We start from the raw sequence: 27,990 nt of genomic DNA on the forward strand, positions 1-27,990 counted from the left end.
AAAATCAATAAAATGACCTCATTTGTACAGCAAAATATGCATAAAGTGGGTTCATAATTTTCATTTTTATTACTATAAATAGAACAAACATGCAATAGCTCGCCTCAACATTTCCCTTTTTGGATTTTCATCCCTTAAAACAAATTTCTAGGTCGACAGCTCTAGGTCGAAGTGGTATTGTTGTTGCTTCGTGCTAGAAAACGCTATCTGGGCCCACCTCTTCGACTATTATTTTAAGTCTTCATAATTTATAYTCAAAAAACAAACAACTATGTACGAATTAAAGAACTTTGTATAAAGATAAGAACCGCTTATTAATTTAATTTCCTTCGTTTGTCTGACCGGCGAGGGTGTGATAAGTTTCTCTGGYCAGTTTCTACATGTTTTACACTTCTCTTGAGTATAGTAATGACTCTACGAATATCTTTCCACTGTGAATTGTGGTATGATCATCTTCTTTTAATAGAAAGGAGCAGATGGTAAATATCAAGGCTTTCACGGATGGGCTCGTCGATTTCTGGATCGTATTCTGTAGTATTTGCTGTCGTATTCTGCGTATTACGACTTGTTGTATTCAGTGTATCACGACTTGTTGAAACTGATGTATTGTGCGATGGAGGTGGCAGCGAAGGGAGCAGCTCAATTGATCTTCCTTCTTCTCGTGAAAAAAAATTTTCCCCATTTTGAAAATTGGAATTGGAAATCTCTTGATTTTCATTTTCCTCATCACTAATAATTGGAGAACTGCTCATTGCCATTGCTTCTTGCAATCGACTTTCAAAACCATCTGGATCATTAACATAATCATCAAATTGAGGGTCATAACTACTACCGATTTCGTCTAGGTGATTGCTGGTAAGAATAGTTGGGGCTTCATCATTGCTGCTCTCTGAAGCTTCATCAATTATGGCAATAGCCAGACTTAATAGGGAACTAATTGGAAGACATCCCTCAAGCGATTCATTTGATGCAGCTAGTTGATTCATTATCTCGGAAACACTTGTTTCCAATTCTCCTTCTTCGTCTAGTTCTTCCAACAATTCTTCTGCAACATATGCACCTATTTTTTGACCAACCAACGGGAACATTTCTATTCTAAGACAAAGAGGTATGGCATTTTGGGGGCTACCTCTGATTTTTTCCCGATAGAAATTTTTGTGGATGTTTATATAACGATATACAGCCAAGGTATGAATACAGCTGCATTCTTCAATTGTAAACATTTCACAAGAGCATTGGCCGGTTTTGTTTTGATAGTTCAATTCAACGTTGTATGACATTTCGCTTCGATGTGGTGATTGCACAACAAACAATTCCAGGTTATTAATAATATTTAATTTAACAAGTTCTTTTATTTCTTCATCCTCAAGAATATCTAACTGTTTTTTTTGTGAAACTTCTGGTCCCCTCGTATTTGGCTTTTCATCACCCGTAATCACTTTGAATTCTTTCCTCCAGAAGCGGGGGATTACTATCTCCACTAACACATAGACTAATGAGTCAAGCCGTTTGTTTGGTTGATTTTTGAGAATAACTGTTTTCAACACCGAAAAGAAATTTTCTGTTAAATTATTTGTTAAAAGAAGTATATCAAAGGTATTGTTTTCTGTTCGTAACCACATATTGATTTTACTCATCCATTGCTTTTGAAAATATGATTTAAATCTTCGAAAAGATGCATATTTTTCTAGGAATTTTTGAATATCATTTTCTGTGTTTTCTGAATTGAATAATATTCGTTTCAAGTCTTGGGTTATCAGGTCATGAATAGCTTTTTGCTGCTCTTTGTCTGGAAGAATTACAACTTCTTTGAGTTTTATAGTAACAGCTCTCAATACGTGAAAGTAGCATAGAACTATTTTGGTGTCCTTGAATATGGATTGGATACCTGAAATTTCAGCAGGATCAGCATCAATTACAAATTGGGTAGGGTTAATTCCAAATTCTGTTTTGAGATTATTTAACCAATGTTGGATAGTTATTTTTCCAGTATAATTTGTCAACATAAATGATAATGGAAAAGTGTTGCGACTAGAAGGTATTATTCCTGTGAGAACAAAAAGATAGGCATTTGATTGACCGTTTAAAGATTTTACCAAACCATGAGTTGCATCTAAACCAAACAAGTGGACGTTCTTTAGTAACTGAATTTGAGTATCAACACAGAATTGAAAAGAAAATACATTGTGATGTTTGGAATTTGTTGTATTATATTCATTACAAAACTTGGCCCATCCACCGTACTGTGTTTTTATAATATTTTTCCAACCCAATAAGGAATCCTTTATTGTTTGACCTTTTTTGACTTTGGATTCGAAAAGTTCACTAGAAATATTTTTCAAATGATATGAATAGACATCAAGACTTTGAGGATAGTAGTCTTTAAATAATGCTGCAATTTCATTTCGATCACTAATATTACATCTGTGGCAACTTTTGTAAATTGGATCTAACATTGAATTAATTATTTCAACTATTGGTGTTTTTTGTTCTATTGCAATCTTCAATTCTTTTGTTAAGTCTTTTCTAAGTCTACTATTATGATAATAACTATCAGTCAAGGGGTGATTATGCTCATAAATCCAATCAGCATAAAACTTTCCATCTTGTTCGTATTGGAACGCAATAATTTTGGCTGGGTATTGGGTTTTTATTGTTTCTTTTCTGTTTCTTTTTTTGACAGCTTTTTGATTGTTGATATTGTTTTCATTCACGGCACCGTCTTCATTCACAGCACCGTCTTCATTCACAGCATAGTTTTGATTCGGTTGGTGGTTTAAGCTTTTTTGAATATAAGATCTGGATTTGTTGCAGATATAGCTTTGGTATTTGATATAAGCTGAACCCTTGGGGGGAGTTTTCCTTTCTCGAACCCAAACACATCCAAGCTGTCTTTGTTCGAGCCATTCCCGGAACTCTTTTTCATTTTTAAAGCTGTAGTTGTAGCAGTCCAAACCTGTTCTCTTTCTTTTCTCGTGTCCATAACAATGTGGATCAGAGAATGATGGATATGCGTTCTTTTTATAAAAAAAGACCAGCTTTCACTAGCCTGTTTTCCTTAAGAGGTGAGGAATCCAAAAGTTTGTCTCTAGATTGCTGAGATGAGTCTTCAAATTCGTTGGTGTTAGGCATTGGTTATATTGATTTCAGTGTTTCAACTGTTTTAAAAGTTTTGTTTACATTTTTTTAAATGTATTTAAAGTGGCGTTTTTATATTAAAATCAATAACAATCGCGCGTTTCACTGATCAAGAGAAGTCATAGTATACTTCATGTAGTCTGTCACACTAATTATGAACAAATCATTAACTTCTTGGTGTATACACAACCACTATATATTAGAACCTACATTGTGATAATTGGTTTCTGTTTTTGATATTGAATCATAAATCCTAGTTGACTGGTAAATGTACCTTGCAAAAACGGTTTATCTATCAGTAATCCTTGTCACGGACCACAAGTTCAATTGATACCATAAATTCACCGAAAACTAGGTTGATATCCTTAAAATCCTGTCATCTCTTATCAAAGCAAGTCAGATAGTCCATTTGGCCACTTTAATGTTAGATTTTATGGTCAATTACAAACCCCTGAATAATCAATTTCCAGTAAAAAAAAAACACTTTAGAACAAGCCAAATCAAGCAATAACATGTGACAGAAGTTGTCAAATAGAAGTACCCTATTGTGTAATCATCATAGCTGACCGAACCGCGATACCAGAAGCATTATGGGTAGTCTCCAAACAACAATCAATAAATTATCTATATTAGTTAGTTAGTAAACAAAATTCTTCAATACCATAGGTAATGATCATACATATCTTAACTTAGGGCATCTCTGAAACACTTGACTAGAATCTTTTCAATGATTTATGATGAAAACCGATACAATCATGAACAATAATCTCTGACTTTTCTATAATACTTAGTTAGTAAACAAAATTCTTCAAAAAAGTTGTATTATTCATACTTGCCATAACTTAAAGGATCAGTAGTCGAAGTAGTAGCACTTATTCAGTCGATCTATGATGAAAACTAATGGATTGATGAACGAATGGTGAAAAAAGAAGGAAAAGAAAGTGATAGGGATAGTAAAATTTTTGAGGTCACGCCAGCGTGGCATTTATGGTGGTGAAAATAGGGGGGCGGGCAAGGGATGAATGTTGCTTAGGTCGACAAAAAATGTAAACAAAAGGCAACAACTTGCATAATTGCGCATAAGAGTCTGCAAGTCGTGGCTATTGACCTTTTCACGTCACTTTGTTGTAAAAATAGCCCCCATCCTGAAACTCGGTCTCTATATCCTAAATACCTTTSTTTTCTCTTCTTTTTATACTAATTCCTGACTCTTGATGAGTGCAAATTCTTCACCAATGTTGACCTAATACGTACRACTTATATTAATGGAATCTGAGTATCAGTGAACAYTTRATAGTATATTAATCACTATGTGTGCGTATGTAGATATATACTTCGTCAATTCCTCGGGATTGACCAGCTCGTCTAGGTCACATCCAGGTCCTTATACAGACCGATCCTTCGGAGGTCGTGTCTCCGTCTACACTCTGGGTGTAGATGTCCCTATATATTAACATATATCAAGGAGTTATTTCCCTGACACAATCGTCGCATAAACCAACAAGAATAATTTTATCACACCTTTATTTCCCCCCACCATGCCAGAAAACCTCCAAACAAGATTACATAACTCACTCGACGAGATATTGAAATCATCAGGATACATATTTGAGATAATTGACCAAAACAGAAAACAAAGCAATGTGATAACTAGCCCCAACAACGAACTAATCCAAAAATCCATAACCCAACTGCTCAACGGTGAAATCCAAAACTTCCATGCTATTCTAGACCAAACAGTGTCGAAACTCAATGATGCAGAGTGGTGTCTCGGCGTTATGGTTGAAAAGAAAAAGAAATTTGACGAATTGAAAGTCAAAGAAGAAGAGGCAAGAAAGAAACGTGAAGAAGAGGCCAAGAAGAAGGAAGAAGAGGCCAAGAAGAAGGAAGAAGAGGCCAAGAAGAAGGCAGAGGAAGCCAAGAAGAAGGCAGAGGAAGCCAAGAAGGTAGAAGAAGCAGCCAAGAAGGCAGAGGAAGCCAAGAAAGCAGAAGAAGAGGCCAGAAAGAAAGCAGAGACCGTCCCACAAAAGTTTGACAACTTTGACGACTTTATTGGCTTTGACATCAACGACAATACCAACGACGAAGACATGTTGTCCAACATGGACTACGAGGACCTAAAATTGGACGACAAAGTACCTGCCACCACAGACAACAACTTGGACATGAACAACATACTTGAAAACGACGAGCTGATACTAGACGGGTTGAACATGACATTGCTCGACAATGGCGACCACGTAAACGAAGAGTTTGATGTAGACAGCTTTTTAAACCAGTTTGGTAATTAGGGGCTCTGTTCTACAAGACATATACAGATAGTGCAGGAATAAGAAAAGAAATATTTTATATAGCTATATATTTCAAGTGTTTATTCTGTTCAACAAGTTCTAACCGTAGATACACCAAATCACCAAGTCAGACATTACTGAGCTAGCTTAACGGKCCAACTACTTTAAATTGCAATCCGTTCTTTACTTGAGTCAGTCGACTCTACAACAACTATCCTGAGGTGATTATTTTTTGGTGGAAATTTTGACCAAATTCTTAAGCAAAAATCTAGTTTCTACTGATAAATAAATACACATTGCTCTACTTCTGTACTCCACACTCTGCTATTGCTTGATAGCCATCCTTAAATCAACAGAATCCACTAATTCTGCTACTTCCAGAACCATGACTACTCTACATTTTTAACCATCTCAATTAATTACCATCTTTTTCTCTCATTATTTGGCACTATGGCCGAGTTGGTCTAAGGCGGTAGACTCAAGAATTATTCTTCTCCTGCGATCCAGGGGTTTCTACTATCGTAAGATGCAGGAGTTCGAATCTCCTTGGTGTCATTATTTCCAAGAACCTCTCATTTTTTTTTTCAAAAATTATTTCTACAATTTCCTCTATTCTTAAAAATCTTTGGTATTAAACTAAAAATGTACCTAACTAAACTACTAGGCTGGAAAATAATAAATCTAACGTTAACGAAATAAGCAAAARTAATTTTTTTTTTTCAAGACAATTCCATGTTTGGGGATSAAAACTGCCTGCAATTATATATCCTGTAACAATCCCCTTATATCAACAACAACCCAAGAACAACAAAAAGTCCACTGGCAGAAACCTTACCACCAATATTCTCAATTTGTGTCACTGATTGGGCAGTTTGTGTCGATATCCATGATGTGGTCAAACTGGCAGCAGTGGTAGATGGATAAACACTTTCAGCAGCAACAGTAACCGAGTTGACAACTTCCTTAGCAGCTTGTGTATCACACTCTTCATCATCATCCCAGCTATCATCCTCATCGTCACACTCTGGTTCAGGAGTTTGATCATCTTCATCATCGTAGCCATCTTCACCAGGGCAAACATAATCGTTACCAGATCCACCCCACCAGCTTCCAGACGATCCACCAGTAACTGAAGAAGAACCGGAATCACCTGAACTAACACCAGAACTGGATCCAGAAGTAGTACCACCACTTGATCCAGCACCAGAACCCCACCAAGAGCCTGTGCCAGATCCAGAACTTGATCCACCTGTTGGCACACATTCGCCATCATCTTCTTCATACCATTCCCATTCACCATCATCAGAGGAGCCACTGGCAGAACCACCGGCATTGTCTTCCCCTTCATAGCCATCATCTTCCCAGTCATCTGGATAGACAGTGTGTGTGGTAATAACAGTCACAGTCGTGGTATATAGCTGTCCACCTGGAGCAACAGTTGTCAGTGGACATGTGGTTGTGATTGTCAACGTAACAGTTTCATCACAGATTTCACCAGATTGTGTGAGATAAGTGGTAAATGTCTGACCACCACCAGTATATGTGATAGAAACAACTTCCGTTTCAGTATGTTGATTAGTGGTTGGAGGTAATTTTGTGGTGAGTGTTTGAGTTGTTGGCACCCCATCGGAAGTAAATGTTCTAGTGGTTGACACAGTTGGATGGATAGTAGGAATTTCAGTTTCACAATCAGTCTCGTCATCGTCGTCATCAGAAGTGGTTGACTTTGTTGGGAGAACAGTAATAGATCCTGACCCAGTTGGAATAATAGTTGGAAGAACAGACGTTGTTGGAAGAACTGACCCACTTGGAATGATGGTTGGAACGTCTGTCTCACAATCAGTCTCATTATCTTCTGTAGTGCTTTTTGAAACAACTGACGAGACACTTGTCTTACTTTGACTGGTGATTGGAAGGGTTGGAATTGTAGGACCAAAATTTGGGGCTTCCATTGGATCTTTACACTCTCCACCACTGCACAACTTTAATTTGGAACCACAACTGGAACTAGTTTCTGTTTCAAGGCTTTACCAGTTGACCTGATCGTAATAAGCCACGGGGTTACCAACTTGTTGCATCTTCACTGATCAGCCATCAATCTTTGATAAGCCCTGATTTCTCTCATCTATGCAACAATCTTCTATTGTGAATCATTTGTTTTGCTAAACTTGTAGTTGGTGTCCAAAAAAAAAAGTGATGTAAAATTTAAATTTTTCTGAACTTGTCGTGTAAAAAAGTCTCCAGAAAAAGGGACAACACACACACCAATTTTTCACCATACCACACAATTCACCAATAAGCTCTCTCATATCCATCTAATAATTACAGTACAGCCTCCTATTCCCAATTTTTGGCATTTCAACCAGTTCACCTTGGCAGGTCAACCAGTTCATCTTGAAAGCGTTTGGGTTCTACAGCACCCTTATAGATAACCTTCTTTTGACCTATTTGACTACGAAAAATTCGTATCAATTAAACTTTCAATAATGGCAGATATTATTGGCCAGGGATAATAGATAACGGTGTCATCATAGAGATATAATTGTGGCGCTTGATATTCTATATTGTAATTAAACTTTCATCCGTTAATTTTTAGGTTAAATGGATCCACGAAATTGCATTTCCCACGTTGTCACTGATAAGGGGATCATTAAATTTTTGGTATATGTCAACGTTTCAACTTCCGGTTACGAACAACAATACTGCTACATCTATAATATTAACGGCTGTATATGCGGTTTTCTTTTGATTTAGATTTTGACACATCATATCTTCTGGCACCTGTTTTGCGGATAATTTTGAAATGGCCGTTTTAAATATTCCTATTGTTCTCTTTGTGTGAGTATATGCAGGATAAACTCCGCATGTAACATATAATGGCCATTTCTACATATCCCAATCAGGAAATAACTCTTTGCTTAGTTGGGAAAGTAATTGTTCTGAACCAGAATCCCACCCAAACTACTAACAGTCTTACCACCTGTCAGTGATAAATTAAACTTTTTTTTTTCGTAAAATTTACAAAAAATCCCTGCCAAAAAAAATTACCACTCCGGATATTCGGAATATGACAAACCGTTATCAAGGTTAGTATAAATGCAAAGTTAACAACACCCTTGGCTTTTACAAACTCCGGTGCCCTTGTTGGCTTATTCAAGATCTAGGGCTTATCTAAGATTCAGAAAATAACCGTGGGATATTTCTAAACGTCGTCCTGCGTATAACCAAATTATCTCCGACAAATCAAATTGCGCTCTTTTTTTTTTGGACCTACTCCACCGCCTGGTGGTGGTGCCGGACATAGAAAATCTCTCCTTTATAGATCATGCATATTATTTCCGACCAATCACCATGACAGATACCTGTTTTAACTGAGCCTAGCGAAAACAGGTTTGCCTAGGTTCTCATAATTTTTAATCGTTGTTCACTGCTGCAACGCAAAGAATAAAGTGGGGCATTAACAAGAGTCGGAGTTTAAAGTGGGTAGATAAACTGTTACTTTTGGCAAGTCAGAATTTACGATAAGCAATAGAGTTGGACAACCAAGCGTGCCCTATCAACTTTGTCCGCACTAACATGTAAAAAAAAACTTCCACTTTTGGAAAATATGCAGCTTCCGGAAAAGAAATAACCTATGGGGAGACAACAAGAGGGGTCGGCCAGAGGGACAGCAAAAAAAAAACAACGGAGTAACACAAAAATTTTTTTTGGTTGTTATTGTAGGTGGAGAGGCAGAAAAAAAAATATAAATTGTTCTGGAATTCTGGGTGTAAACAAAATTTTTTTTTTTTTTTTTTCCTAAATCAACACACCTCTCTACATGTCTTCCACTGTTACCCAAACTATGAACAATAATCCCACTGAAAAAGTGACATTCACAGCATCCAACAGTCAAGCAGACTTTGACTTGCTCGACATCTTCTCCAACGACATGGACTTCGAACAAGCTTACGATATGTACAACAACTTGCAAGAGAAAAACGCCATGGGGTCATTCGAACAATTACAAAAAGTCCAAGCATTGAACCAGCAATACGTCTCAAACTTACAACCACCATCGTCGGCACAGTTCCCAGACCAGTTTGCTTACGAAAGAGCCCAAATCCTAAATGGCGAATACAACAAACAATCAGGACTCATGAACGATGCCACGAACAAAAACTACTCATTCAACGACGACACGTTTGACCAATTCTTTACCAACACCGAATCCAACGCATTAGAAAAGTTTTTAGACAATTTGGCCAACCCCGTTGCTTCAGTTAACCCATTACAGTTCTACAACAACACAAGAACTTCTGTGCCCGATGAAGATGTCGATTTGAGTTTTGAATTGCACACCATGAAAGTGCCGCAACAGTTTAAACCACGAAGCCAAAGTCTCGAGCACAACCCACCACTACAACAGAAAGTAAGATTCACTGAAGAGGAACACGCTGCTTTAAAGCAAGAGTTGACAGAAGCATTTGCTCACCCATGTACACAACTACCATCACCAAGCACAACCGAATACAAACCCAAACCCACCACCCCCAAAGTTGTCAAGCAATTTGTCACGCCACCAAATTCTGGAGACGAGCTGAGAAAGAGAAACAGCGACATCGAAAGCGACGAGAGCGAAGAAGAAACCACCCCCACCACCAAAAAGAGAAAGAGAACATCTAGCAAGCCATTGCTTAGCGTTGAACAAAAACGATTAAACCACTCCCATTCAGAACAGAAAAGACGCCAGTTGTGCAAATTCGCCTACCAACGCTGTCTCGAATTGATAATAGACCTAGACGCATTCAACAAGCTACCTGAACTAAACGAAAGCGAACGCAAATCAAAACGTGCACGAGTTAATAAAGATGGATTACCCAATTTGAGTAAACACAACGCCTTGATAAGAATCAGCAATGAAATGATTCTAATCAAATCAATGAACGACAGTTTAAAGAAATTAATAGAAAATAGGTAGGTCTGGTTATGTAATATATATATTTATTTAGTTCTTATACACATTTTATTTTTGGGCAAGAAAAAAAAAAATCACATGCCAAAAAAAAAAAATGGCAGCCCTATCATGACTAGCAATCATAGTCAGTGGGGGTACATTGCTACTTTTCTATACTTGCTCTAACGACTGGTAGAACATTCTCACAGCATTCGACGTCGTAACCTTGTCTGGTCGAAAGTGGCGCAACTCTAACCGATCTTTGCTGGTCGCCCGGGACAACGCCACATACGCCTGGCCATCAGCAAAACTACGACCCAAATCAACCCTAACCCTATCCAAGGTCTGACCCTGCGACTTGTGAATCGACATGGCCCATGCAAGCAAAAGCGGCAACTGCTCTCTTGCCAAAACATTAAGGTCGTCTAACTGGTCAGTAACTTTCTTGCTCGCCTTTTCCATCTTGAAATCCTGTTTATCCACAAGAGCAACAACATCAGATCCACGCGTCTTGAAATTAACCACCGGAAAACATTCAACACCAGTTCCTCTCACGGCAACGTTTGTAGCATTCTGTACCCACTCCTTGCGCTCATTCAGTAAGCCCTCATAATACTCCTTCTCTTCTGCAGTATACTCGCTCTCGTCAATTCTATGACATATAAACCTCATCTCTTTAATCGCATCCTCGTCGTTCGCATTGATGGGCCCATAATGTTGGATAAACTTATAGTACAATTCCCTAGTCGCAAAAAACAAAACCACTCCCAATGACCCATTGACAATATCCTCGGAATAATTCACAATATTCATCACTTGTGCCCCTTCCTTGAGACGCAACACCTTCTCACACATCAAGTTATCAAGCATTTTATGCTGCCTGGGGTCTCCTCGATCAGTGGCAACAAACACCCTTTCTTTCCCTGGCAACCGTGCAAGCCTCGACAGGTTCGCCTGACGCACCTCATTTAGTGTAGGAAACAATTCCGTGGGCTCTAACTTGTCCTCGTAGTGAATCTCCCGCTGCAAAGTAGCAAACTTCTCCAACACCGCCGCATTTAAATTCCCAAGTCGCAATGCATTCAACATATCAATAAACTCCGTGTCCCCCTTTTGTCTAAAAACTTGTTTCAACACAATCGATTTCTTAATCACTTTGTGCCAACTTTTCCCTTCAAAACAAAACCTCGCCTTGCCGTCCTTGTTGACTGGCGGCAACTGGTAGAAATCCCCACACGCAACAATCTGGATCCCACCAAACGGCTTCTCGTTGTTGCGCACTATCCGTGCAACCTCTTCGATCTTGTCAAACAACCCGGCATCAATCATCGATATCTCATCAATAATAAGCAACCTCATTTGTTGCCATTTCCTTAACAACATGACATTCTTTCTCACTTTCGCTGCCAACTTGTCGACGGGGTCTCTTCCAAACCCAATACCTAGATATCTGTGCACTGTCTGGCCCTGGATATTGCATGCAGCCAAACCTGTCGATGCCGTAACCCCAAAATTGTCTCCATACACTCCTTTGCACGCTTTGACCATCTCTTTCAAAACAACCGACTTACCTGTTCCTGCACTCCCTGTGAAAAAAATACTCTCTTTGGCATGAACCACAGTATCGACAACCATCTGTTGTTCAGGGCTTAAACAAATCTCCTGCGGTGCTACCTCCTTGGTGGGTTCCACCTTGGTAAGTTTGCGGGGCTGGTACACTTCCAACACATCAGCACTTCTCTTTGTTTGGGTCGGCAACACAGTATTTCTCAAATTAACCACTTCAACACTAGTATCATACGAAACATCAACATCATCAAACCCTGCATCATCATCTAAAGATGTAAGCACCGAGTCTTGTCGCTGAAAAACCGGCTTCACCGGGGCTTTCACAGGATTGAGATATTTGGACTTTTTAAAAAAGTCATCCAAACTAAACTGCAGCTTTACTGGGGGTGTCATGATGAAGAGTAATGGTTGTTGTTGTTGTTTTTTTTTTTCAAACGCGACTTCTAAATCTCTAGCCATACCCGATCCAGAAACACTTGTTTTAAATTTTTTTGGTTACCACACACACAAAAATATTCCAACACATACCAACATCCAACAATGAACGAACCACCTCCCAAACGACAGAGTGTCTTTGCCAAAGGAATGAAAAAACTACAACGATCCAAGTCCTTACTCAACTTTGCTGAACAAGCAAAACCACCCACCCCCGAAAACTTTTCGTCGTTGGACCCTAAAAGCAATCTCAATTCTATAGGGTTGAGTCTTGTTGGCTACGGTTTATCCAGCGACCACCTACCCCCACCACGACTAGACACCGACTCTGAATCAGTATCATCTCGAACTAGCTCGCCCACATTGCATGTCACCACCAAATTCAACCCCAAACAACGAGTAGAGTCATTCCAGACCGCCACCAACTTTAAAAACCAAATACCACCAGAAGAGATTGTCGACCAGTTGTTTGAAAAACTCTTATCAATCCGAGTATTCCCCGATGAAGCAGTCTATTCGCTAAAGAAACAGCCAGTTGAACGCAAATGGGAACTCTTGCTACGAGAACACGAAACCAACCACCATTTTGACCTTAAAAAATTGTCGGAACAGGCTACCGACAAGTTTCTCACCAACCGAGATAGATTCCAGGAACACGAGTTTCTCATAATGTCCCGTAGCACTACCCAAGAACCTAAACCGAAATTGAAACCGCTAAGAATTGTTTCTGGCGGCGAAGACTACGACGACGAAGAAACACCTACAGTCACCAAACTAGTCCACGACGATAGCAGCACCAGCAAACTATCCATCGAGTCCGGAGGCTCTTCTGGTGCACCAACAGAGACCGAAAGTTTGTTGGGGTTGGTCAACAAAAAGCTCAAAATCAGAGACGGGTCCCCTGATTGGTATGTGTCACGCATAATGGCCAACAAACTCTCACTCAAAGATTGCAAGAAATTGGAAAGGAAATTAGTCGAAAACAACGTGGTCAAAAACAGCGGCGTGACCTGGACTCAGGGGTTTATCAATGCCCAAGGTGAAACGGCACTTTCGGTCGTTTTGACAAAAATCAACAAGAAAAGCATTAAATCGAACGAAGAGTTTGACAAGGAGTACCTTATAGTCAAATGTTTGAAACACATCAACTCTGAAAAACGTGACGAAACCCTGTCTTTGAAGGAAAAAGTGTACGTCGTCAAGGCATTGGTGTTTTTGTTAGTGTCGCCAAGACTCACAACCCGAATCTTGGTAACTGAGGTGTTAGTAATGCTAATGCTCCTTCGCGACAAAACCTTATGGAAAAGCGCCCTAGATGGGTTGAGCAGTTTGCAGGACAGAAACGGCGACTACGTGATCTTCCAGCCGTGGCTAAATGCATTTGAGGAAACAATCATAAAGTACTCATGGAGCCAGAACAAAGCCGGCGAATTGTCGAACCTCAAAAACTACGCCACAATTACCTTGATTTTGATTAACTCGATGGTCGACATGTGCAGCTCCTTGAAACGGCGTATATCAATCAGAAGGGATTTTGGAAATGCTCGAATCCTAAACATTTTTGAAAAGCTTGCCCAGATCGAGGATACAAGAATCGATAATGAAATTGAGAAATACGAAATGTATGCCGAAGAGGATTACAACGAGTACGTCGAAGGCAAGAAGAAAAGAAATAGCAAGCAGTTGCCCAATATACCCCAATCCAAACTCAAGCTATTGCAGGTATCCGACTTCGTAACCACACCCGAAGCTAACACCTCACTCGAGGAAGACGAACTCACACCTGAATTGGAAGACAATTTATCCGGCACTGAATCCTCGTTTGACGAAAAGAGTTTTATGACAAAACTCAAGGAAGCAGAAGATATCGAGTCCGATGGCGCCATGAAAAGTGTTCTACAAAGATTAATGAAGTTGAAACAGAGCGAACGATCCACCGAGGACGTACACAAAATGTTGGTTTTGGTGGACTCCATGTTGCAGCATGTCACCAACGAGTCTCGTGTTATCGGGACAGACGCCCATTCAGTGTTGAATATCACCATCCAGAAATTGATGGATCGCTTATCTACCGAAGATATGGCTCGCAGAGCCGTTGCCGAATCAAAAATGTTGTCACGCCAATTGGAGTTGGTCAAGGAAGAGAAAGAATTGCTTGAAAAAGAACTAGAAACAAACAAGATCGAAACTATCCGTGAATTAAAAAAGGAAAACTATTACCAGGCCGAATTGATTGCCACCCAAGAACGCCAATTGTCTAAATTACAACAAAAAATCGAACAGTTGCAGTCTCCCAACAATACGGCATTACCGGTGGTTGATGTGGGCCAACAGGGGTTTGGCAATGGCACCGTAGCCAGTCTCAAAGATACGTCTTCGTCAAGCCCATCAAAAAGACCACCTACACCTCCAGGATTGTACAGTATGCAAAAGGGTTCATTAAGGGGTGGTATTTCAGCACCACCAATGCTCGATTTCAAGGATGCAAGACCAGTGTCCGATTTACAGGATTCTCGACCAGTGCTGGATTTACAGGATGCTCCTCGATTGGTGGAGTCTAGCGCACCACCACTTCCAGAATCAAAGGATCCAGTTGCTCAACCACCGCCACCAGAATCAAAGGACTCAGTTGCTCCACCACCGCCGCCAGTGCCAGACTTTATAAAGTCTGCTGCACCACCGCCACCACCACTCCCTGGATTTATGAATGCATCTGCACCTCCACCGCCTCCAGTGCCAGAATTTATAAAGTCTTCTGCACCTCCACCACCTCCACTTCCCGGATTTATTACCACTACTCCTCCACCACCGCCTCCACTTCCGGGATTCATTACTACTACTCCCCCACCCCCACCTATGCCGGGGATGTTACAACCAGGAAAAGTCAAGGAACTTGGCACCCTTTTCAAGGAAAAACACAAACAAGAACCACAAAAAGGCATCACCAAAACCAAAGCCGACGTCGTCCCATCAATCAGGCCCAAAAACAAACTCAAACAAATGCATTGGGACAAGTTGGAAAACATTGAAAAAACATTCTGGAATAATCTCGAGGATTCTGTATTGTCAAATAAATTGATCGAACAGGGTGTTCTTGGTGAGGTGGAACAAGTCTTTGCTGCTAAAACTGCTACCATCAAAAAGAAAACAGCCGTCGAGTCTCAACAACAACCTACAAAAAAATCTTTCCTTTCACGAGACTTGTCGCAGCAGTTTGGTATCAATCTCCACATGTTTGCCAACCTCAGTGAAGAAAAACTTGTGCTAAAAGTACTTCGATGCAATTCGGAAATTCTCGAAAACCATAGTGTGCTTGAATTTTTCAACAATGAAGCATTGGTCGAACTAAGCGATAGTCTATTTAGAAATTTGGCACCATACTCAACCGACCCTCGAACACGCAAGAAACCAATGAAAAACCCTGAAGAATTGGAACGTGCCGACAGAATCTTTTTGGAATTGTGCTACAACCTAAGACACTATTGGCGCTCCAGATCGCGTGCATTGTTGTTTCTGCAAACCTACAAAAAAGACTATATCGATTTGATGAGGAAACTAAATATAGTCGATGAGGCAAACGCAGCACTAAAAAAGTCGGAGAGTTTGCAGAATGTGTTGGGTATTATACGTACGGTTGGTAACTTTATGAACGACGACGCAAAACAGGCGTTGGGGTTCAAGTTGGATACATTGCAGAGACTCAAATTCATGAAAGATGACCAAAACTCAATGACATTTTTGCATTACATTGAAAAGATTGTTCGTCACTCGTTCCCCGAATATGGCTCATTTGTTGACGATTTAAATGTTTTATCTACCTTGCACAACATATCCATCGAGCAATTGGAAACCGACTGTGAAGAAATGTCTCGATCGGTCAAGAACATTACCGACTCTTTGGAACGAGGTAAACTTAGCAACAAAAAGGACTTGCACCCTGAAGACCGGATCTTAACCACCATCAGCTCACCCATGCTAAATGCCAAAAACAAAAACGCAATGTTACAGTCCCATTTGAAACGCACAGCAGGAGAGCTCAACTCGTTAATGACGTTTTTTGGTGAAAACCCGAAAGATGCAACTGCCAGAAACACATTCTTTTACAAGTTTGTCACTTTTATCACCGAATACAAGAAAGCACACGTTGAAAATATCCAAAGAGAAGAAGAGCAAAGAACATACGAGATTAGGAAAAAGATTTTGGAAGATAAAATCGCCAAAAAGGAAAAGTTGAAAGAGGAACTGGCAGAGCCAGAAGCGGTGGTCGACACCGCCGAAGAGTCGTCTGCGGTTATTGACTCTCTTTTGGAGAAACTAAAGTCCAGCACCCCGATCACCACAAATAGAGCCAAAACGAAAAACAGACGCAGCAAGGCTTTGTCGTTCTACAGCGAGAACCCCTTGGAAATCGTTGCTGACACCAAATACGAAAGTGTCAATAACTTGAAACGACGCATGACAACAAGAAAACGCACCACAGACGGCGAAACCAGCCCCAAAAGTGAACAGTTTATGCTGAGGGCCCAAGCAATGTTGCATCAACTTAGAAACAAAGAAGAATAGTTATAGTTTGTAGGTTAAATGACTCATCGGAAAAACTACACCGATACTGCATATACACGTCTAAAAAATTTTGTGATGCTCTTCCTTAAAAAAGAACAACTATTTTTTTTTTTTCTTTTTTCTTTTTTTTCACTTTCTATCCCACCAGCAATGCTTAGGTTAAGACCAACTATACGCTCGTTGAGTAGAAATTTCCACCGTTCGTGTATCAACTTAGATGCCGTAGTGGTTTCCGGAACCAAGTTGGCAAACACCATCAGAGCCAACGTGGCAGAAAAAGTTATCAATTACAACAAAGAACATTTTGGCGACAACAACAAATCTTTTGAAAATTTTAGATTTCAGCCAAGTTTGACCATTTTACAGGTCGGGTCAAGACCAGACTCTTCTGCGTATGTCAAGTCCAAGCTAAAGGCAGCAGCCTCCTCAAATATCAAATCAAAACTAATCAAACTAGACGAATCCATCTCCCAAGAAGATTTAGTTGAAGTGATAGAACGTTTAAATAAAGATCCAAAGGTGCATGGGATTTTAGTGCAATTGCCATTACCAAAACATATTGACGAGTCAGTTATCACCAATTCTGTCGCTACCGATAAAGATGTCGATGGGTTTGACCATTACAATGTTGGCCAATTATCGAAAAGGGGCGGTACACCATACTTCAAACCATGTACGCCAAACGGTATAATGGAGTTGATCAAGACTACTGGTATTCCACTAAGAGGTAAAACTGCGGTCGTCATTGGTAGATCTGACATTGTTGGTACTCCAGTTGCTACAATGTTGAGAAACGAAGATTGTACCGTTACCGTGTGCCACAGATACACGCAAAACTTGCCGGAAATCGTGAGACAGGCCGACATTGTTGTTGCTGCAGTTGGTATTGCAGAATACGTTAAAGCCGATTGGGTCAAAGATGGTGCTATTGTTATAGACGTTGGTATTAACTACAAAGATGACCCAACTGCAAAAAGAGGAAGACGTTTGGTGGGGGACGTTGACTATGAAGAAGTCGCCAAAAAGGCTTCCTTTATCACACCTGTCCCTGGAGGTGTGGGCCCAATGACAGTGGCAATGTTATGCTCCAACGTATACGATGCTGCATTAATCCACGCCAAGAAAGCCCATGAGCACGGGTTCAAGCCTTTGGAACTCAACATCAAGGACCCAGTTCCGTCAGATATTGAAATTTCAAGAAACCAAAAGCCAAAGAAAATAACCAGGGTCGCTCAAGAATTGGGTATACTAGATGCAGAATTAGAGCCATACGGCCACTTCAAGGCTAAAGTCGACCCCAAGAGCGTGATTGAAAGATTGGACGAGCAAGCTGAAGGTTCTGCTCAAGACAAAGGTAACTATGTTTTGGTGGCCGGGATCACCCCTACACCTTTGGGTGAAGGTAAATCCACCACCACTATGGGATTGACACAAGCTCTTGGTGCGCATTTGGGATACAACGCAATCGCTAATGTTAGACAGCCGTCAATGGGACCAACATTCGGTGTCAAAGGAGGTGCTGCTGGAGGTGGTTATGCTCAAGTCATTCCTATGGACGAGTTTAATATGCATTTGACTGGTGACATTCATGCAATCTCTGCTGCCCAAAACTTATTGTGTGCTGCTGTCGACACAAGAATGTTCCACGAATCTACATCCAAGACTACCAGTGGGTTTTACAAGAGATTGGTGCCTATTAAAAAGGGCAAGAGAAGTTTCACCCCTTCCATGCTTAAGAGATTGGAAAAATTGGGTATCACCAAAACTAACCCAGACGACTTGACTGCTGAAGAAATTGAAAAATTTGCCGTGCTCAACATCGACCCCGATTCCATCACCATCAAGAGAGTTGTGGACTGTAACGATAGATTTGTCAGAGAAATTACAATCGGCGAAGGTAAAAACGAGGCTAGCAAATACCCACCTCGTAAAACTGGTATGGACATTACTGTGGCCAGTGAGTTGATGGCTATTTTGGCATTGTCCAACTCCCTAAAGGATCTTAGACAGAGAGTTGGTAAGCTTGTGGTTGGTACTCAACGCAAAACCGGCGAGGCCATCACCGCCGAAGATATTGGCTGTGCTGGAGCAATAACTGCTTTATTAAAAGACGCCATTAAACCAAACTTGATGCAAAGTCTTGAAGGTACTCCTGTTTTCGTGCATGCCGGACCATTTGCAAATATCTCAATTGGTGCTTCGTCGGTTATTGCCGACAAGCTTGCACTTAAGTTGACCTCACCATCAAACCCAATTAACAATGGCGAAACTGGTTTTGTTGTCACTGAAGCTGGTTTTGATTTCACAATGGGCGGTGAAAGATTCTTTAACATTAAATGCAGAGCTTCTGGGTTAAAACCAGATGCTGTGGTTTTGGTTGCTACTTCCAGGGCATTGAAATTACACGGTGGCGCTACTGATGTCAAACCTGGCCAGCCATTGCCAGCAGAATACGTTAACGAGAACCTTGAGTATCTTGAAAAAGGGTGTGCCAACTTGGCCAAACAAATCGCCAACATCAAACAATACAACGTCCCCGTTGTTGTGGCCATCAACCAGTTTGAAACAGACACCGATGCCGAAATCAAATTAATCCAGTCTCTTGCATTGAAAGCTGGTGCCGATTTCGCTGTTCCATCCAACCACTGGGCTAAAGGTGGTGCCGGAGCCGTTGAGCTCGCTTCTTCAGTCGTCAAAGCTGTCGAGTTGGCACCATTGGAACAACAAAAGTACCTCTATGATGTGAACGATACCGTCGAAAATAAATTATTGGCTATTACCACTAAAATGTATGGTGCGTCAGGAATCGAGTTATCTCCATTGGCCAAAAAGCAAATAGAGACATACACCAAGCAGGGGTACGACAAGTTGCCAATTTGTATTGCCAAAACCCAGTACTCTTTGTCGCACGACTCATCGTTAAAGGGGGTGCCAACCGGGTTTACTGTTCCAATTAGAGAAGTAAGATGCTCGGCAGGTGCTGGTTATTTGTATGCTTTGGCAGCAGAAATAATGACTATTCCTGGGTTGCCAACCCATGCTGGTTTTATGAACGTAGAAGTAAACGACGAAGGTGAAATAGAAGGATTATTTTAATAGAACTAAACTTATACACTTTTATATATTCTTTTATCTCTAATATCTAAATCCCCATTAGCAATGTTGTAGCTCTTGCCAAAAGTGTCTTTGTCATTAACAATCTCATAAATGACTTTAGCCACGTCTGCTCTGGTGATAGTACCAATCTCCTCGTCTGTGCTCTTGATGATTCTGATTTTCCCTGTGGCTGCATCGTCGCTCAATGACGTGGGTTTCAAAATCGTGTAATCCAACTTGTCACTAAACTCGTCAACCAAAATCCGATCAGCATAATGTTTAGCAATATAGTAGTTTCTTAAACCCAACTTGCTAAAGAACTCACGATTGTCGGCATGGAGAGCACTAATGATAATGAAACGTCTAACTTGTGCCTCAACACTGGCTTCAAATGTCTTGACTGCAGCATCCAAATCAACTTGCAAAAGGTTCTTGCCAGCTGACCCAACAGTGAAAACAACAGCATCATGGCCCTTGATTGCTGAGGCAATTTCTCCAACACTTGCATTATCCAAGGTAAAGTTCAACGAAGAAACGTTAAGGGAATTGGCAGTGATCGATTTAATGGTGGTGGCCTGTTCATCGTTTCTAACAACAGCAGTTCCTCTAAAAACAGATGTCTTATCAGCCAACAAACGAACAAATTGTTGACCAATCTTGCCATGAGATCCAAAAACAATAATATTTTTAACAGTAGACATGATACGGGGGCTGATGAAAAAGAACAGAAAAGAGAAAAAAAAAATGTACAAAGTATATATACCCCCTTTGATTAGTAATCTCGCCACAGTTGCCTGCCGCGGAAAAATTCATTGACTATTTACGTGTTCTATTCAACAACATAGACCCAAATCTAATCGATTGCGTAGATGGACTAATACCATTCAACTTTGAAGGATCCAAACTAAATGGTTCAGTTGTTTTATATTCTGTATCGAACTTCCACTTTGACTGTAATCGTTTAATGGCATCCTCTTTACAATACACATCTGGGATACCTCCCACACGATCTGTGTCTTGCTGAAAATTCGGTTGCGGGTACTCTTGCTGGTGGTCCAAAAAAACCCTGCCAGCCCTGCCCACTCTTCGACGTATTCTCTGGGGAAACGCCATAACAGGTTCATTTGTTTCTTTTGGCTCAACATCTTTAAAGCCATTGGTGTATGAACTAAAATCTTGCGTCTCCACGCTTTGCAATAATCGTTCAATATACCCACTTGTCGCCTTATACTTTTCCTCAAGCAACGACAGCAAATGTGGAAATGCCTTCGATGGTACCAACTCCCCGTTAGAACCCAAAAACGTTTTTACACCAGGTAAAGGTTTTTTCTCTTCAAGTAGCTTTTTAAGTTGGTCGTTCATGTAGTTCGATGTGTTGAATTGGTGATAGTGTGTGGCCGCAATCGACGAATACGGAATATGGCTCAACTCTTCGGCCCTATTGGTTGAAATATCGAAAAATGGCTGATACGGATCGTCTGTCAAATTGATAAATCCCTTGTCGTGTTCCTTTCTCTTGCGCAATTTCTCCAACACAGCACGTTTGATGGTTTCGTTCTTTTCCTTTAATACCAACGAAACTGTAACAAGATCCATATCTGGAACTTTTGCGGGTGGGAGTTTGACATAAGGCTGGCTCGTTGATGTACCATCTTGTTTTGATGGTGCTTGTTGTGGTGGTTGTGGTGGTTGTTGCTGCTGTTGCTGTAGTGCTTGTTGTTGCTTGAGTGCAAGTTCTTGGTCTTGCTTCTTCTTTTCTCTCTTCTTCTCCCTTTCTTCATCTTCAGTACGAACAATTTTCTTCTTTTTATGCGGAAAGAACAAGTATTCGTCACCCTTGATATTGAGCTCCCTCTTACAAGCCTTGGTAGCGCACCTGGCTTTAAACAATTCATGCTCTGCTTGAAAATTGTCGAGTTTGAGGATCTCTCTTTCACTAACACTCATTATCAAATCACGTGCGCGGTGCAACGACTTTTGCATCAGTCTTATTCTCTCTGCACCAATTGTATCGGCTCTTCTCGTCTTTCTTGCTTGCCTAAACTCACGTCGTCTGAAACATATATATGGGTCATTGTCGTTTTCCTTTTCGTTCGAGTTAGGATCCTCAAATTTGAGTGTGGGCTGGATGGTTTTGCCCTTTCTTTCTATTTTTCTCTCCTTCCAATGATCATAAACAGGTCTGCCGAACAACTCAAACAATTTGGGAATAGGTCTCACCGCACTTGTGGACATTTGGTTCTTATCAAAAATAGTAACAAACGGTTCATACTTTATTTCCTTCGACAATCTCTCTTTTAAAGCTGTCGTCGATATATACTCTAGATTCCCACCATTGGTAACAATATACGGGTTGCTTGTTTTCACTGCACTTTTAAACTGATCCACAATGTACGACGACAACTCCTCGTACGATAGAATGTTGCTGGGGTCCATAGACAAAAACGGTTGTCGTGCTTCAATGGTCTTTTCCAACTTGTCACAGATTGTTTCAAACTCCAATTCAGTACACTTTCGATTGTTCTCATCTGACTTGTTTTTCTTTTTGGGATAGTACTTGCATAGTGTCTCTCTATAAAACTTTTCATCTACCTCGTCCATATTGTACTCCACACCCACTGTGTCCTCTACTGTCGCACTAAACTTGATATATGTCTCTGGCTGCTTGAACTTTTGATCCTTGTAATACTTGTGTGCCTCGGGCCATATCCTCGAAGCGTCCGGTGTGGGAATATACATATCACTGCTTTTTTCTTCTTTTTTCGAACCCAAAAGTGCTTTTTGTGCAGCATTGATAACTTGCTGAAGATGCACTTCCTCTTCCTCATTCTTGTCAACCCCAGTTTCAACTGCATGAAGGTCTCTCGGTTGTTGTGTTGATGATGATGACGCATTAGAATTTAAATGATGGACTTGACTAGGCTCTAACTCATTGCTATCTAGAGTAGGTAGGTCTCTCTGTTTATAAATAGTCAAGGGCTGCTTTACCGAGATTTTTCGCTGACGGAACCTGGCACCTGTAACATGCTGTTTTGCCTTACCCTGGTTTTTCGCTGGTGGTGGTGGTGCTGCTGCCATATCCAGTCAATGTCGTCGAATAAACTATTGATGTTTGGATGTCGCTGTGTTATGATTTTCTCTCTTGCTCTTTTGTCCAATGGCAGAGAAAAATTTTTTCTGTTGTTGTTGTCGGTGGTGCGTGGCGAACAAGTATGTAAAAAACTGGCCGTTTGACGTTAAGTTTATACCCCAGTATGCTCTTTAAATCAGTAAATAATGGTGTCTGGGGATGGTGGACCAATGTATAAGTACTCTTATCACTTTTTTTTGATCGATTAACCCTTAGAATGGCACTATAACTGATGAATTTGTCCGTCAACTGATAATTCGGTCGTTCAAAACAAAATTTTCTCCTTGTTTTCGCATTTTCCTAAGTCACTCGATTTTCTTTTTTGTCTTCCGAAATTGGTTTCAAAGATTTTGGTATGTGCACGACAAATGATCAGTATGGGGGAATGACATTACACTCATCACGTTGGGGCAGTGGTCTTCCCATGGCGTAGTTGTAGCTGGTGGTGACTTCATGGCCCGTTCTATTTGGGGAACTAGCTGCCACACCAAAATTGTGGCAAATCTCGTGAAACGCAGCAGATACGACGTTCAATGGATGAGTATACCCGTTGTAAGGCCATCCCAATCATTATACTAGCCTGACAAGTTGTCTCTTATACTATGTGTGGTTTGCCATTAGTGGAAGTAGTGGGAAGATGAGGGGAAGAACTGGGTAAAGCTTGGGCAAGGACTAAGCAAAGCCTGTCACAACCAGAACGGACTTCTCTTAGTCATGTCGTATATATTGTAGCTCTCATATCCATATCTCACTTCATATACCCCTTGACAGTACTGGTAGGAAGAACTAAATAGTTGGTAGTAAGTTCAGATAAATATTTTCTAAAAGGTCTTTTTTTTTTTGGAGAGACTCTAAAAAAATGAAACCAAATTATATACAGGTACTCTCAAGTAACGTGACCAGTTTTTTCTTGAATGAAAGCAAGTTTCATAAAGTCTTGGACAACACCACCAACACCTTCGACACCGATGGACCCTTCTTCTCAAGTGCCAAGCTTAACCCCGTTTTTAAACTCTGTGTGTCCTGGGTACACTGGTTTAGATGATAATGTCCATTATCCCTTGGACGACATACCCCATGAGTGTGGCGAACTTATTTGGCCGAAATCCACTACAAATGCAACTATCAAGTTGGACTACACTTATTTGAATGTTGCTAGACCTGGGCTAAACAAAAACGAGTCAACAACGTACGTTTCGTTGCCACTTCATATCACCAATTTGTTTGACAATCTAGTGAGCAAAAGCGACAAGACCCTGGAAGGGTATATGCACATTGGGGCCAACGTGAATGCATTAGCCCACGATCCATTCAAGATCATCAACTTGAATCCTGGATGCATAACTAGAATTGTTGATTGGAACCGCTCGAAGAACCCTTTTGCGGATAACAAAACACTTTCATTTAATAAACTTGCAAGCAATTTCAATAAACTATTTGTGAAAAACGATTTGTTTGACGATTTAGGAAATAGCAACGTAAAGATCTTGAACTCCAAACCAATTACTGCAGCTAAGCTTCTTGTCTCATCACATGTGAACGTGTTGAACGTGTTTGCGTTGAACGAAAAATCGGAATATTTGAATACCGTAAAAAAAGAACGCACAACAGGTCCACCAGACACCGAAGAGCCTGTTCTTCGTCTTGAATTCAATTCCATAATTACCGCCTTATCCACATTTGTGCTTAACGAAGATCCAGTGGCTATCATAGGATTCCACTCAGGGGAGATTATGATTTTGAAATTGAATGAACAAAAGTATCAACTATTTGATGCGTTGAAAGTCCAGAAACTTTCGGAAGTGGATGCAGTGACTTGCATTGAAGCAATTCGTCACCCAAACTACGAGTATCTAGTTGTTGCTGGATACTCAAATGGGGAGGTGGTGATACTAAACCCGTATGGTGTCAAAGACAGTTATTCAAAATCGGTCGTCGACAAAGACGTCTCAACAACGTTTTTCAAAAAGTTTGATTTGAGTCCGCTAGGCAAGGTCGATAACTCGTTTGTTTTGGGTCACTTTAAAGTGAGCCACAAACCCATTACTTCGCTAAGCTCAACCTTACCGATAAATAAACCGTTGCAACCATCTGAAGCACAACCGTTGATTCTCGCAATTGCCGCTGACGATGGGTATGTCAGGTTTGTTGATTTCATTTTCACATACAACTGCAACTATGGCGATAAACAACAGGTTATTACTACCGATATAATCTCCAACTATTTCAACACAAGCATAACTGATATTGAGTTTTCACCTGACTTTAAATTCTTTAGTGTTGTTGGCAAGGGCGACTTGATTGAAGTGTTCAAAATGAGCTACTACAATGTCAATGGCTTGTTGCATAAAAGTTCTGGACGTCGGTCGAGGAGCGGGACTGTCAACAGTGCTCATTCCGGGTCTGAAACAAGACTGAAAGAAACAAAAGAAATGTACCCTCCACTTATCAAGGATATCCAAATTGTTGGAAGATTCAAAGGACATACAAATATTGTGAAATCCACCAAGTTTGTCAAAGACGATTTTAGCACCCTGGTTTACAAGTTGGTCAGCTGTGGCTATGACGGTAAAATAATCGTGTGGGAGTTTGACTACAAGGCGTTGCCAAAAATCAAGAAATCGCATCTCAAACCCACACCAACAAGCCCAAGAGAGAGTCGTTCTAAAACATCACACGAAAGAAAGCCGGTATTGTTGAGCCCAAGTCCGTTGGCAAGACGTAATCACCATACAAGAAACAGATCAATCGAAGACAACCAGCTCCACACAACTAGCATGAATATGCTCTTGCAAGATACAAACACTACCAAAACTCCATTATCGAGCGACCAAATCGAGGTGGCAGTCACACTTTACAAATCGCTCTATGAAATCAGGTTAAAGAGACACTACAAGAAAAAGTCAACAAATCAGATTATAATCTGTCCTATAGAGAACGACAAATTAGTTCCCTCGATCGAGGTTCCACTTTTAACTATTGACTTATCGAGATTGATAAAAGATGGTAAAATAGATTCTTTTCATCTAGACGAATCCACACTTTGGTGCTTTGCCAAAAGCGGTGACCTATTTAGATATAGTATATTAACTTAGTAGTTGATTGAATAAAGATAAGATTAGATTGTGAATTACTATGGAGAAATCGTATATAGACTAAATATAAATATAAAAATAAAGTAAAAGGAGGTACTAAAGGTCAATATATATAATAACCACCACTAATGGATAGACTAATTCGAGAGTAACATACCCCGGGATAACGTGGTTGTGTGTTTCAACTACTGGTGGTCGTTACAGTAGTTGTTAAACATAGCACCATCTAATCCAAACCCAAGCTCTTCCTCTAGCTTTATATACTCTTCTCCTGATGGTTTAGCCATGTCTTGGAACAAATTCATGGAGCTTGAAGATTCCAAATTTGAAAAAGTAAACTCATCCAACTCTTGTGGTCTGGGATAATCATCTTCAACCTGAGGAGTACCTATATTCGTTTCCAAGTTATTGTAAGGGGTCTGAGAAATATCCATACTCTCTTGAGCTGGAAACTGTCTTTGCTGTTCTAGTAGCTCTTTCTCTTCCTCCTCTTGTCGCTGTTCTTCACGTTTTTGCATATGTAGCTGCATTTGTATTCGCTGCTGTTCCTCAATTGGCTTCCTCACAAATTCACGAAACTTCTGAACTTCATCCATGATCAACTGTTTCATTTCGTCCAACCCATCTACAGTCTCAAACGACTTGAAATCAAATTTGACTTGGCACTCAATTTCTTCTTTAGGATCATGCCAAAGCTCTAAGTACTTATGATTCAATGCATCTCGAACTGTAATTCTCTCACGTGGGTCTAAAGTCAACATTCTTTCCAATAAATCCAACGCCAACGGGTTGGCGTCAGGGAAAAGTTCTTCGTAGCTAGCTTTTCTCGTAATCGGCAAAGATCTGACATAGTTCTGGGCTCTGTGGGACCCTATTCTTTGTAACGTGGATTCTGGTGGGGTACCTAATATCATTAAAATCTGATTAAGTTGATCTACGTAATCTTTGCCACGGAAAAGTGGCTTGCCCCCCAAAAGTTCTGCCAATATACAACCAACAGACCAGATGTCGATTGCCTTAGTGTAGTTGGTGAAACTCAACATAATTTCTGGTGCCCTGTACCATCTGGTGGCAACATACTCTGTCATAAACCCAGCATTTTCGTCGGGGTTCTCAGAAAACCCTCTTGCTAAACCAAAGTCACAAATTTTAAGCTCACAGTCGGCATTGACAAGTAAGTTACCTGGTTTCAAATCACGATGCAACACATCAGCCGAATGGATGAAGTTCAATCCACACAATACCTGATAAATAAACGACTGGTAGTGCTGATCGGACAATGGTTGTCCAGATCTAATGATTTGGTGCATGTCACATTCCATTAATTCTTCGTATAAATATATTTCATTAAACTCGCCTGTCATGGGATTGGGGATAATGTCCAAATCATATAAACATGTTATATTTTTATGGCCCCTGAAGAACTGCAACAACTTCAATTCACGCAAAGCACGTTTACATAAGATGTTTTTGCTGAAAATATTAGTGATCTTTTTGATTGCCACAAACGATGCATTAGCTGAAGATGAGGCATTACCGTTGTTTGAATCAGGAACCTTTTTGGACCCATTATCGTATTTTGCTGAACACACAATACCATAGGCACCATGGCCCAACTCCTTGACTATTTTGAATCGACTATCAATGATAAATTCCTGGTTGTAGACCTTATTTACGGATCTGCCATAATATATGGGTGCTTCTTGTTGATCCATTATGGAAATTGGTTCTTTATAA

At 40.4% G+C, this 27,990-nt stretch overlaps 11 protein-coding genes and 1 non-coding gene across 12 annotated transcripts; 6 read left to right on the forward strand and 6 right to left on the reverse strand. All coding sequences in view use genetic code 12, as the record gives it.

Moving 5' to 3' along the window:
* Positions 1-449: 449 nt before the first annotated feature.
* CAALFM_CR00010CA (uncharacterized protein) lies at positions 450-2,456 on the reverse strand (the record flags this gene model as incomplete). Its single annotated transcript, XM_713606.2, has 1 exon — positions 450-2,456. The coding sequence occupies one exon, from the start codon at positions 2,454-2,456 to the stop codon at positions 450-452; it is 2,007 nt and encodes a 668-aa protein (XP_718699.2).
* Positions 2,457-4,676: 2,220 nt separating this feature from the next.
* On the forward strand, positions 4,677-5,429 carry TLO1 (Tlo1p; the record flags this gene model as incomplete). The annotated part of the gene is made up of 1 exon (XM_713605.1): positions 4,677-5,429. The coding sequence occupies one exon, from the start codon at positions 4,677-4,679 to the stop codon at positions 5,427-5,429; it is 753 nt and encodes a 250-aa protein (XP_718698.1).
* A 444-nt stretch (positions 5,430-5,873) lies between these two features.
* Positions 5,874-5,984, forward strand: tL(CAA)6. Its single transcript has 2 exons — positions 5,874-5,912; positions 5,941-5,984. It is a non-coding gene; the product is annotated as a tRNA-Leu (tRNA).
* A 227-nt stretch (positions 5,985-6,211) lies between these two features.
* On the reverse strand, positions 6,212-7,381 carry CAALFM_CR00040CA (uncharacterized protein; the record flags this gene model as incomplete). The annotated part of the gene is made up of 1 exon (XM_713603.2): positions 6,212-7,381. One exon carries the CDS (start codon positions 7,379-7,381, stop codon positions 6,212-6,214), a length of 1,170 nt encoding a protein of 389 aa, XP_718696.1.
* Positions 7,382-9,249: 1,868 nt separating this feature from the next.
* Positions 9,250-10,389, forward strand: INO2 (Ino2p; the record flags this gene model as incomplete). The annotated part of the gene is made up of 1 exon (XM_713602.1): positions 9,250-10,389. The coding sequence occupies one exon, from the start codon at positions 9,250-9,252 to the stop codon at positions 10,387-10,389; it is 1,140 nt and encodes a 379-aa protein (XP_718695.1).
* Positions 10,390-10,536: 147 nt separating this feature from the next.
* CAALFM_CR00060CA (uncharacterized protein) lies at positions 10,537-12,393 on the reverse strand (the record flags this gene model as incomplete). The annotated part of the gene is made up of 1 exon (XM_713601.1): positions 10,537-12,393. One exon carries the CDS (start codon positions 12,391-12,393, stop codon positions 10,537-10,539), a length of 1,857 nt encoding a protein of 618 aa, XP_718694.1.
* Positions 12,394-12,474: 81 nt separating this feature from the next.
* On the forward strand, positions 12,475-16,932 carry BNR1 (Bnr1p; the record flags this gene model as incomplete). The annotated part of the gene is made up of 1 exon (XM_713600.1): positions 12,475-16,932. The coding sequence occupies one exon, from the start codon at positions 12,475-12,477 to the stop codon at positions 16,930-16,932; it is 4,458 nt and encodes a 1,485-aa protein (XP_718693.1).
* Positions 16,933-16,950: 18 nt separating this feature from the next.
* Positions 16,951-20,028, forward strand: MIS12 (Mis12p; the record flags this gene model as incomplete). Its single annotated transcript, XM_713597.1, has 1 exon — positions 16,951-20,028. The coding sequence occupies one exon, from the start codon at positions 16,951-16,953 to the stop codon at positions 20,026-20,028; it is 3,078 nt and encodes a 1,025-aa protein (XP_718690.1).
* Positions 20,029-20,039: 11 nt separating this feature from the next.
* CAALFM_CR00090CA (uncharacterized protein) lies at positions 20,040-20,729 on the reverse strand (the record flags this gene model as incomplete). The annotated part of the gene is made up of 1 exon (XM_713594.1): positions 20,040-20,729. The coding sequence occupies one exon, from the start codon at positions 20,727-20,729 to the stop codon at positions 20,040-20,042; it is 690 nt and encodes a 229-aa protein (XP_718687.1).
* Positions 20,730-20,844: 115 nt separating this feature from the next.
* Positions 20,845-23,106, reverse strand: EPL1 (Epl1p; the record flags this gene model as incomplete). The annotated part of the gene is made up of 1 exon (XM_713592.1): positions 20,845-23,106. The coding sequence occupies one exon, from the start codon at positions 23,104-23,106 to the stop codon at positions 20,845-20,847; it is 2,262 nt and encodes a 753-aa protein (XP_718685.1).
* Positions 23,107-24,072: 966 nt separating this feature from the next.
* CAALFM_CR00110WA (uncharacterized protein) lies at positions 24,073-26,253 on the forward strand (the record flags this gene model as incomplete). The annotated part of the gene is made up of 1 exon (XM_713591.1): positions 24,073-26,253. One exon carries the CDS (start codon positions 24,073-24,075, stop codon positions 26,251-26,253), a length of 2,181 nt encoding a protein of 726 aa, XP_718684.1.
* Positions 26,254-26,438: 185 nt separating this feature from the next.
* MKC1 (mitogen-activated serine/threonine-protein kinase) lies at positions 26,439-27,968 on the reverse strand (the record flags this gene model as incomplete). The annotated part of the gene is made up of 1 exon (XM_713587.1): positions 26,439-27,968. The coding sequence occupies one exon, from the start codon at positions 27,966-27,968 to the stop codon at positions 26,439-26,441; it is 1,530 nt and encodes a 509-aa protein (XP_718680.1).
* Between the last annotated feature and the right edge of the window lie 22 nt (positions 27,969-27,990).

Source organism: Candida albicans, chromosome R (assembly GCF_000182965.3).
Source record: "Candida albicans SC5314 chromosome R, complete sequence".
NCBI lineage: Eukaryota > Fungi > Ascomycota > Pichiomycetes > Serinales > Debaryomycetaceae > Candida > Candida albicans.